Raw genomic sequence first — 11498 nt, forward strand, 5'->3', positions numbered from 1 at the left:
TCAGGTTCTCAAACAGAGTCCTTTGCTGCTGGTTGGCGTTCCGGCTTCGCTCATCTATTGGGCCTGGTTTCTATGTCCCAGAGTGCTGCATTCGGCACTATTCTACACGACGAGCATGCCGCCAACAAACTCGCCACAGTCAATGACGGGAACAACCTTGATAGACTTATCAAACCTCGTCTTGGTTCCGAGCTCGGCATTCTTTTGGTTGGCTGCCTGCCCTCGCCCAGCTGCAAGCGTGGCTCAGTCAGTGCACTGCTGCTGTGACGCTCTGCCGTAGTTCCTTTTAATATGTGGTCCTGTCCCGTATTGTGCGATGTGGATAGACGTGAACCTTGTTGTACTCGATCGTGAACTGCATGTGTCGGAAATATTGCCAGGTAAAATTGCTTGCTGCCTCGCGTTTCAGCGCGCGGTTGAAGCATCACACAAGATCAATCCGCCCTGCAGAGAGCTGCCGCGAACACACCTTTATATACCTGAAATGTCGAGAGCCAGAGAGCCCTTACCATCGACATCCAGCATGGTACACGGTCATGGCTAGCTCACAGCTCCTGAGAACCGCTATGGTGTTTCCCATGATGCCTCCTAACCACGGGGCGGGGAGCCACACCAAGTAGCCAATGAGCACCAGCCCTTACTTATCTGACCACGAGTTTGCCAAGTACTACTCTTTACTGCATCCAATTGAAAACACAGCAAAAATGCTTTGTAACTCCCCTGTCTCCGGGGCCGACGGGTTGTTCTGGGACGGATGCCCGATTTGGAACTGACGAGCCAATCAGCTGGGCAAGAATGTCAGCCAGCCCCGAAACTATCACGACCTTCACAACCCTGATGGCCAATAAGTCGTCGACCTTGATGAGCAAGTCTCAGGATTGCAGTGGCGTACGCAGAGCAATGACGGCGAATTTGGCTGGAGTTTGTGTCTACGTCGAATCAATGGCGTGCGCGAATGAACTTTTTGTGCGTTTTGTAAAATTCATTGCTATATATACCGTCTGTCAGCCCCTGCCCTCTCTTTTTCGCACATATTTCTTGAATGAAACAACATTAAAGTTGTCTTTTTCACATTGTCGCTCTCATATCTAAGCTACATACAAAATGGTCAACAGATTCAAGGTTGGAAAAAGCAAAAAGGCCTCCAAGGCTCAGAAAACCAAGGTGCCGCCCAAGGCGCTTCCCGTCACTCTCCTCTCCGGCTTCCTTGTAAGTCAGCAGTTGCTTCTCAGTTCTTTTGGTGGTTTTTTGACATGTCTGACAAACACTTCAAGGGATCGGGAAAAACGACACTTTTACAGCATATCCTTAGAAGCAACCACGGTCTACGCATCGCCGTCGTCGTCAACGACATTGGCGCGTGAGTTGTTTGAAAACCACAGTGGGCGACCACAACTGACAATTCCACCCCCCCCCCCCCGGAATAAAGCAAACGCACCGCCTCACAAAAACCAACGAAAAGGTCATTGCTCTGCAGAATGGCTGCATCTGCTGCACTCTCCGCGGCGACCTGCTCGAGGAGCTCGTCCGCCTCGCTCAGCTACAGAGCTTTGACTACATCATTATTGAGAGCAGCGGCATCAGCGAACCGGAGCAGGTTGCCGAGACTTTTGACAACAGGTTGGCCGAGCAGATGAGCCAGCTTGTAGACGAGGGCGGCGAGGGCCTCGACGCGGACATGATGAAGGTGCTCGAGCAGCTGTAAGTGACGTCGGCAACGAGCGATTTGATGCGTGCATGCTAACCATACCTCTCTGCAGTAAGGAAGCTGGTGGCTTGGAAAAGTTCGCCAAGCTGGACACCACCGTCACGGTCATTGACACGTTTACCATGCTGCACGACTTTGACACGGCCGACCTCATCTCTGCTCGCCGTGACGACGTCACCCCCGAAGATGAGCGAACCGTCTCGGACCTCATGGTCGACCAGATCGAGTTCGCTGACATTATCATACTTAATAAAATCGACATGGTATGTGGGATCTTGAGACGCGTATTCTTCCGCAGTCGCAGTGTATTGTATCTAACTGCAACATCAGGTCTCCAAGGAAACACGGGCCCGCATCGTGGACCTTGTCAAGAAGCTCAACCACCGTGCCAAGATTCTGGAATCCAGCTACGGCAAGGTCGACGTCAAGCAGCTCGTCAACACAGGCCTGTTCAAGATGGACGTCGCCCAGGCGGGCTACGGCTGGCTGCAGGACCTCCACGCCATGACCGTCCGCGAGGTCAACGGCAAGAACGTCGTCACACCCAAGCCCGAGACGGAAGAGTACAACGTCCAGAGCTTCATCTACTCACGTCAGCGACCCTTTCACCCGCGTCGTCTGTTCGCTCTTCTCTACGACAAGTTCATTCTGCAGCTAGAGCAGCCCGAGGATGATGAGGATGAAGACGAGGACGACGAGGATGACGAGGATGAGGATGAGGACGAGGATGATGAGATGGAGGACGTTGAGCAAAACGACGACGCACAGAGTATCGGCTCTTCCAACGGCTCTGCCCAGGAAGGCTCAGCCTACTCCTCAGGCAGCTCCCACTCGACCGCCCGCACCGTTCCCTCCCCGCGCCCCTCGGAGAAGCAAAAGCCCGTCCTCCTTGCCAGCCAGCAAAAGGCCGCCGCCGCCGCCGCCGCCGCCGCCGCTTCCGAGGACGACGAGGACGACGCCATGGCCGTCGACCCGCTCGACATGCCGCCCAACGAGGAGATCCTCGCCAACAAGCGTGCGCACCCGACCTTCTCGCGGCTCTTCCGCTCCAAGGGCGAGTTCCTGCTCGCCACGCGGCCGCACCGCGCCGGCGAGTGGTCGCAGGCCGGCGCCATGCTGACCATGACCGGCGGCCGCCCCTGGTTCTGCACGCTGCCGCCCTCCGAGTACACGACCGGCGAGCCCGAGGTGGACGCGCTGGTGCAGCACGACATCGCCAAGGGCGGCGAGTGGGGGGACCGCCGCCAGGAGCTCGTCTTCATCGGCGAGGGGCTCGACCACGCGGGCGTGCAGGCGCTGCTGGACGAGTGCCTGCTGACGGACGAGGAGTTTGCGGACTGGGAGGGGGTGATGCGGGATCCGGCGCACGGGGATGACTTGGATAAGTTGAAGGAGGCGCTGCAGGAGTTGTTTGATGATGGCTTCCCGGACTGGGCGGGGGAGCCGGGCGAGGATGACGATGATGAGCACGACCACGCGGGGCACAGCCACGGCCATGGCTTGGGCAAGGGTGGTGTGAGGTCGTTTAAGCAAGCCCTTGAGGAGGTTTCTTGATCTGATGATGGTTATGCATGGTGTTTGATATCCCAAGACCAAGCAAGGGGCTGGGGGAGGGAGGGAGGGATAAATTTGGAATCATGGCAAAAGTACTTTTATTTGTTTGACGTCTATATGTAGTAATGAAGTAAAGAATTTTCAAGTTTTGCATTGCTGAAAAAGAAGTCTATTAGGGGTGTAATACAAGAAGCCATCCAACGCCAAGCACAAAAGTTTGTACAATCATTTCTGTCGTTTCTCATCAGCTTCCGGCTCCGTAATATGGACTTGCGGTGTCTCGCAAATCACAATCGCAGGGGGCGTGACCACTGGCTCTTGCACGGTGACCTCTGGAGCGGCCGCTTCCTCGACATCTCGCGCCGGAGCCGCGTCCTCTTCACTCTTCTTCCCCTTTCTTCGGAACAGCCCGAACAGCCTACCGAAGCCGCGACCGACCGCCCGGTACAGCGCCGCGACCGGCCGGCCGGCGACCCCGGCAACCCCGGCGAACCAGGCGTCCGGGACGAGGCGGACGACCACGCCCCAGGGCAGGCTCGCGGCGGCGACGAGGACGCAGATGGCCCACTGGACGGCGTCGAGGCCGTCACCGGCGATGCCGAAGGCGCGGGAGCCGAAGAAGACGATGGTGACCTGCAGGCCGACCATGAGGAGGCAGATGAAGATGAAGAAGTAGTTGCGGTGCAGTCCCTCGAGGACGTTGAAGCGGTTGTCGAGGCGGCGGTTGTTGAACATGTTGAAGATTTGCATCCAGACAAAGGTATTGAAGATGATGGTGTCGAGCTCGACGGCCTGGGCGGCGTCGTAGCGGAGGATCCGGGGGCCGGCGAAGTAGAGGACGAGGGTGACCACGAGCTGGAAGATGGCCTGGCCGATGATCATTTTCCACATCTAGGTATTGTCAGTGACGGTACGGGGAGTAGGAGGAGGAGGAGGAGGAGGAGGAGCAAGATACTCACATTGACAGTAATCAAAGGCGCCTTCTTCCCCTGCGGCTGCCGGTTCAAAATCTTATCATCCGGCGGATCCGTGGCCAGGGCCAGTGCCGCAAATGTGTCCATGATGAGGTTGACCCAGAGAAGCTGCACCGCGCGCAGCACCGGCTTCATCTCGCTGCTGTACAGCGCCGTGATGAACGCCAGCAGCACCGCCGTGATGTTGACCGTGATCTGGAACTGCAAGAACTTTTGCACCGCGTCGTTGACGGCGCGGCCCCATTTCAGCGCCGTGATGATGGACGCAAAGTTGTCGTCCATCAGCACAATCGCCGACGCCTCCTTGGCCACCTCCGTGCCGGACACGCCCATCGAGAAGCCCACGTCCGCCGCCTTGAGCGCCGGCGCGTCGTTGGTCCCGTCGCCGGTCACCGCCACCGTCTCCCCGAGCGCCTTGAGACGGCTCACCAGCACGCGCTTGTCCTCCGGGGAGGAGCGCGCGAGCACGCGCAGCCGCGGGAGCACCGAGGCCATCTCGTCCTCGGAGAGCTTGCGGAACCGGGGCCCCTCCATGACCACCCCGTCGCCGCTGCCGTCCGTGGAGGTGATGATGCCGCACTCGGTGGCGATGGCTCGGGCGGTGATGACGTTGTCGCCGGTGACCATGCGCACCACGACGCCCGCGTGCCGCGCCTTTTGGACCGCTTCCGGGACGCCCGGCCGCACGGGGTCCTGGATGCCGATGACGCCAACGAGCACGAGGTCGCGCAGAAGCGAGGCCAGCCGCACCTCGCCCTCATCACTGAGCTCCGCGTGTGCGGGCGGCCACGCGGGGAAATCCCGGTACACCAGACCGATGGTGCGCAGCGAGGCGCCGGCGTACTTGTCGATAACGGCGCGCAGCTCCCGAGCACGCAACTTGGTGAGCGGCCCGCGCGGGTCGAGCGTCTCGGAGCAGCACCGGAGCAGGATCTCGGAGGCGCCCTTGACGAGCAGGCGGTAGGCGCCGGCGTCGGTGCGGATGACGGCGGCCATGCACTTCTTGGCCGAGTCGAAGGGCATCATCTGCACGACCTGCGCGTTGGCGCGGGTCTCGCGGAGGGACCCGAGGCCGAGATGGTCGCGGGCGAGCTGCAGCAGGGCCGTCTCCGTCTTGGAGCCGATGAAGACGGCGCGGCCGTCCTCCTCGCCTTCGAAGGCGGTGGAGTTGATGGCGACGGACTGCACGATCATGTCCTTGGTCGCCTGCGGGAGGGCGCCGGCCCATTGGCTGACCGTCTGCTCGTTGGGCTTTTCGGTCTCGGTGCTCTTGGCAAAGCTGGTTGAGCCAAACGTGCCGGCGACTACTGTCATCTTGTTTGTCGTCTAAGGGGGTTGGCATGTTAGTTGGTCTCATGCACATCCAGGCTCGGAATGATCAAGTCAACTCACCAAGGTACCAGTCTTGTCCGAGCAAATAGTAGTAGCATTGCCCATGGTCTCGCATGCTCTCAGGACTCTGACCAGGTTGTTTTCCCGTAGCAACCTCGTGGTTGCAAATGCCAGAGCGAGCGTGACGGCCAGCGGCAAGCCTTCAGGCACTGCGACGACAATGATGGTGATGGCGACAATGAGAATGTCCATAAAGGCAGACGCTTTTGTCGTAGGATCGCGAAAGTCATTGGGGAGGCCGGCGAGGAAGCGGATCAGAAGAATGACAAAGAGTAACCCGGCAGCGGCACTGCCGAGCTTGGCAATGGCCACGGCCAGCTTCTCGAGCTTCTTTTGCAGTGGTGTAGCTTCGGTCTCGGTGCGGACGGACATCATGATCTTGCCGAAGCTGCTATTGACTCCGACGGACGTGCATACAAACGTGCCCATGCCTGTTGCTCGTTAGTCGCGACGCTCCATGCACTGCTTGCTCCCTAGGGACAACACACCTTCAAGAACCTTGGCACCAGAGATGATGAACGGGTCGAGGTCCTTCTTGGTCTGGCCCGCCTCGATGGCCCGAAACACCTCTGCACCTGCCGTCTTCCTCAGCGCGTCCGACTCGCCCGTCGCCGAGGACTCGTCGCACTTGACATCGTGGCCCTCGATAAAGATGCCATCCACCGGCACCAGATCGCCCGGCTCCAGGTGCAGCACGTCACCAACCAGGATGTCACGGACGTTAATCACAAAGGACCGGCCCGACCGCACCACCTTGATCTCGCGGTCGTCCTTGCGCGCGTTGAGCTTCACAAACGCCTTCTCCTTCTGCCAGTCGTTGAGCGAGCCGACGACGGTGACGATGACAATGGCCACGCAGATGGCCACGCCCTCCACCCAGTCCACCGGCGGCGGCGCGCCGTCCGGGTGGTCCACGCCGAGCGTCTCGTACAGGCCCAGGCCGAGCGAGATGACCGCCGCGACGGTCAGCAGGATCAGCACCTTGTCGTTGTACGCGTTCCACATGAGCCGCCACAGGGGGGTGGCCTTCTTCGCCGGCAGCACGTTGCGCTTGAAGACGCGGACGCGGTCACCAAACGGCTCCTCCGACGCAGAAGTTGGTGGCGCTGACTGTCCGGGCTTGAGTGCCGGCTTGCCCACCGCCTCGTGAAAGGAGATGGGCGCCGCGATGCCCGTCTCGTCCAGGCTCAGGCCGGCCTTGACGTCCGTCCGCAGGCCGCGCGCGATGCCGTCCAGCCCTCCGAGCGCCTGAAAGGCGGAGAGTGACTTGGGGTTGAGCAGCTTGTTGAGCTGGCCGGGCGAGAAGGCGAAGGGGTTGCCGCCGGGGGGCGCGTCGAAGTCGGCCTCGGTGCCAGGGTCCGGCCGCAGGGCGAGCTCCGGGTCCTCGAGCACGCTGGACGCGCAGCTCAGCGTGCTGGGCGTCAGGAACGGGTTGGAGAGGGTGGAGGCGATGGTGACGGTGTCGGCGTTGCTCAGGGACCGCCCGCGGGAGGACGACGGCCCGGAGCCGGAGCCGGCGGCGGCGGCCACCTCGAGGGTGTCGGGGGACAGCGTGTTGTGGCTCGCCATGGCGAACGGCGGTGATGGGGGGATGTGGTGGCCGTGTATGTCGTCCTATGCATGAACAGGGATCTATTTCTTTTTGGTTTAAAAAAAAAAGAGAGAGAAGGAACAAGCAAGATGATGTGGTGTGGTGGGTGAACTTTGATGTAGCAGATGTTGGTTGCTGCGGCTTTGTGTTTCTGTTTCTGTTTCTGCTACACATCACGGTTGAAACAAAATGACGGCCCCCCCGGTTGATATTAATGTTGAGCAAAAAAAGGAGGCTGAGCACGAGATGCTCGCGAGACACACGGGCGCCTCGTCTAGAAGCGGTCGGTCGGTAGGCGACAAGGACAAGGCTTGGCTGCTCAGAGACAAAACCCTTGGCGGACCGAGCCCGAAACGGAAGGTCTGGCTTTGTCGGCGGGCGGAGGAAGAGCTTAATTTGCATCTACGATAAAGTTGTCGCTGGTAACAAGTTCCTTCTCTCTCTCCAGTTTTTTCTTGTATAGTTCAGGTTTGTTGTTGTTAGTCTGGCTCCTCATCAGCGGCGACTTGCCACTTTGGGCGCTGTCGAGTGGCGGCCTGAGAGGGATATCTCTCGGAGCATAGCCACGATCATCCGGCCATTTAATTACGTCAAAGGAGACGGAGTTGCTTGGCAATAAATGGTGTTGCTGTTGATCTCTGTGTTTGTGTCTGTAGTGTATCACGACCTACTAGTTTTGGTGTTGCGAGACTTGGCGGTACAACAGAGCGCACAACATCTTTGCTCATGCATTTGCACAGCCTCCGGTGGCGGGATTCTTTGAATGATTTGGAAAAAGTCATCTGTCTTGTAAGCGAGGCAAGTGATGGAGATTTCTCAACGTGTCCAGATTCTCGTAGAGTTGCATTGTGTCATTACTTCATACCTAGCTGGAATAGACTAATAATGCTGGTGGCTGTACGAGTGTCATGAAGATCTACGACAGAAAATCGACCAGGGTATTTACTCAAATATCAGGTAATTTGTATTTGCAATGTGCATTCGCATCATTCTGCAGGTCTTACTCTGCTTGTGAGGAACAAGATGCTGCATCCGCCAATAGCCGCCCGCACTCATAATAAGTCATTATCCATAGTTAACACATCTCGCAGCCATTTTTCAGCGGGCTTGCAGCTGCATCATGTTTCAACGCACCGCAATCTCTCAAACATGAGCCGACGGGAACACCACCCGGATGGGATGGAGGATGTATGGAGGATGCATGGAGGGGGAACGAGGCAGTGCAAGGCGGGGAATGAATATTCAACCTCCCGAGGTCATCAACAACGAACCCGGCGTGATCGACCTCTGCGATTAGGCAGCTTCCCTAACCAGCCAAGCTGACCGCGGCACCATCTACCCACGACGAGTCGAGTCTCGGTCCAGCTTGACCGGATATCCATCCAGCAGCCAACCGTCTCCTGGCGCTTGGCTCCAGAATCCGGAACAAGGTTGTGCGAGGCGTTGGGAGAAAGTGAAAACCTCCCCGTCCCCCCCACAGCCTCATCTAGCTTTGTCAGGGCCAATCGAGCGACTCATGCAGTCGCGCCCCAATCACCAGCCAACCGCATCCCCCCCTCACTGATTTTAGCGCTGGGCCACCATCGTGGCGAAGCACGCGAATGGCAGGGGGGCAACCCGTTGCCACATGCTCTTTTCTAGGTAAAATTGACGGAGCCCGATTGTCATGGAGGCTGGCTGAGTGATGAAGTTTTTTACACTGGTGTCTTGGCAAATACTTTGCAAAAGGCTAAGCCAAGGCCGTCTAGAAGGCGGCTTTTATATGAGCGACTTGTAGGATGAATAATGAGTGAGGAGCGGTTGGCGGCCTCTCGAGCACAAGAGGAAGCAGAAACAGCAGCCCGGACTGAGACCGTGTCTCTCCTGTTGGACGCCGGAGCAACACATCCCTGATATCTCCAAGGTCTAACTTACTGTACACAGCGCACAGCAAGAAGCAAGGAAGCGGAGGAATTGTCAGAGAAAGTTAAGAAAAATGCGAGAAATGCTATTCGTTTTGTATTTATTGTCAAGGATAATTCTTGCACATGGGAAAATGTCAAAGCTTGATCCAGTCGCTTATGTCTCCTAGCCAGCGGTTTGCGAGGCCGCAGCTACACTTACCCTGGAGGCAAAGATATGGGAAGTGAAAAGTTGTGCATGCCTTTTTCTGTATGGCCCGTGCATAATTTCTTTTTCGCATCGTTGCGTAATTTTCCCTTGCTGTGCCTAACTATTTTAAACTTGTAAGCGGCACAACTTGACCGAGCTTTACGGTAATCCCCAATCAGAAAGCCGCAAAAACTGTACAAAAGACGCCTAGGAAATATGACCTTGACCGCATGTGTAGAACAGTACTGCAACAGATACCTCAGCTTCTTATCTGTTAAAGTCTTTTCCCACCTTACGGGGTCATTCAGCCACGGCACTTCATTCAAGCTACTGTAGAGCTTCGTCCATGGAGTATAGGGTAAGCTGTTCATTCGGCTTGGCCTTGGCCAATCTGAATTTGAGTTCCCAGCGTTGCAGCCTATAGGCATTTAATATTCCAATACCGATTTCATGAATACGTTTCCCAATTGTATCGTATTTTTGGATAGCCGTTGAAGATAATGCTCCTTGATCAAGTACCGGCCGAGTGAAGGGGCTCAGTTGGGCTTATGTGCCATTTCTCTCACGCCAGCAACCGCTGTACAAAATCTCCTAAAATCATGTCTTGGTATTCAATTCTATTCACCCATAGAAAAAGATAATAATAAATGCAGAATCAACTTGTAGCGTCCATCTCTGCAGCAAATGGCAAACCCCTCCCAAGTGTCGACCAAGTGGAGTTTGGGCAACGGCGTCAACTAAAGGGCGCGATCCGATATCGCGACAACGCTGGAACAAACATCATCATCATCATCATCACCATCGTCTACTTCTCTGTCTATCTCTCGCAATTTGCAGACCGAAATAAGTCGCCGGGCCGTCAAAAATGGAGCATACCTTCCACCGCCTGGTCCGGTTCGAAGACGGCAACGGCACCACGCTCTACGGCGACGTCACCGATCCGTCCGTCCTGAGCGATCTGGTCGGGGCCACCGTCGCCGTCCTGGATGGTGATCTCGACACCGGCTTCGTCAAGACGACGCGCAAGGCCATCATAAACAAGGTGAGAGGTCGAGGTCGCCAATCTAATCTTCGCGCGGCACGGCTAACCACTTTACTACGCATACGCAGGTCCTCTGTCCGCTGGAGAGGGTGCCTTACTTCGTCTGCATCGGCCTCAACTACAAGAAGCATGCCGAGGAAGCCAACGTACGCACACCCAAAACCAGACAAACGCTTCTTAAACTTGACCAGTTTCTTTGTAGCTCGCCATCGCTGAGAACCCCGTCATCTTCGCCAAGCCGCCCGACGCCCTCGCCGGGCCCTCCTCCTCCATCCCCATCCCCCTCCTCGCCCAGCCGCGCCTCGACTACGAAGGCGAGCTCGGCGTCGTCATCGGCCGCGACGCGCGCGACGTTCCCGCCGCCTCCGCGCTCTCCTTCGTCCTCGGCTACGTCAACGCCAACGACCTGTCCGCGCGGCACCTGCAGATGCCCGCCGCCGTCTCCGGCGGCCAGTTCTGCTTCGCCAAGTCCTTTGACGGCTTCGCGCCGCTCGGGCCGGTGGTCGCCTCGCCGGCGGCGGTGCCGGACCCGCAGGCGCTGGGGTTGGTGACGCGCGTCAACGGGGAGACGAGGCAGGAGAGCTCGACGGCGGACATGATTTGGGGGGTGAGGGAGCTGGTGGCGTTTGCGTCGCAGGGGACGACGTTGAGGAGGGGGACGGTGATACTGACGGGGACGCCGTCGGGCGTGGGGCTGTTCATGGAGCCGCAGAGGTTTTTGGAGGATGGCGACGTGGTGGAGGTGAGCTTCGATGGGCTGGGCACGCTGCGCAACACGATGCAGTTCCAGAAGTAGACGCGGGAGACAGCACCACAAGCTACGACGGGATCCCATGTGCGCACTCTCCGTTCGCTGAGGATGGATGGATGTTGCCCTGCCTGACATCCCGGCCCCGTTCTCTTGTCAGTGGCGGGACGGGATTTACGTGTCAGTTCTCGGCATCGACAATAGCTGCATACCTTGCTGATGGGCTGCACAGGCTTCGTTCGGCTGAGAAGGGCAGCAAGCATTTGGTAACTCTACGCGAAACCCGCCATGCCTGTCGCATCGAAAGCCCGACAAGAGGGCGTAGAGAGCCATCTGCACAGCTCTTTGACTCAGTACATACACTACTCGAATATAAACCATTACTATTTACATAAGTA

The 11498-nt window shown here is 57.6% G+C and overlaps 3 protein-coding genes across 3 annotated transcripts; 2 read left to right on the plus strand and 1 right to left on the minus strand.

Moving 5' to 3' along the window:
* Positions 1 to 1104: 1104 nt before the first annotated feature.
* ISF_01401 (CobW domain protein) lies at positions 1105 to 3262 on the plus strand (the record flags this gene model as incomplete). The annotated part of the gene is made up of 4 exons (XM_018845008.1): positions 1105 to 1209; positions 1463 to 1701; positions 1761 to 1971; positions 2039 to 3262. The coding sequence occupies 4 exons, from the start codon at positions 1105 to 1107 to the stop codon at positions 3260 to 3262; spliced, it is 1779 nt and encodes a 592-aa protein (XP_018707774.1).
* Positions 3263 to 3487: 225 nt separating this feature from the next.
* Positions 3488 to 7197, minus strand: ISF_01402 (plasma membrane calcium-transporting ATPase 2; the record flags this gene model as incomplete). Its single annotated transcript, XM_018845009.1, has 4 exons — positions 3488 to 4153; positions 4222 to 5562; positions 5629 to 6059; positions 6117 to 7197. The coding sequence occupies 4 exons, from the start codon at positions 7195 to 7197 to the stop codon at positions 3488 to 3490; spliced, it is 3519 nt and encodes a 1172-aa protein (XP_018707775.1).
* A 2978-nt stretch (positions 7198 to 10175) lies between these two features.
* ISF_01403 (Fumarylacetoacetase, protein) lies at positions 10176 to 11148 on the plus strand (the record flags this gene model as incomplete). The annotated part of the gene is made up of 3 exons (XM_018845010.1): positions 10176 to 10352; positions 10421 to 10498; positions 10555 to 11148. 3 exons carry the CDS (start codon positions 10176 to 10178, stop codon positions 11146 to 11148), a joined length of 849 nt encoding a protein of 282 aa, XP_018707776.1.
* Positions 11149 to 11498: the final 350 nt, after the last annotated feature.

Source organism: Cordyceps fumosorosea (genome assembly GCF_001636725.1).
Source record: "Cordyceps fumosorosea ARSEF 2679 chromosome Unknown scaffold_2, whole genome shotgun sequence".
In the NCBI taxonomy this organism is placed as follows: Eukaryota; Fungi; Ascomycota; class Sordariomycetes; order Hypocreales; family Cordycipitaceae; genus Cordyceps; species Cordyceps fumosorosea.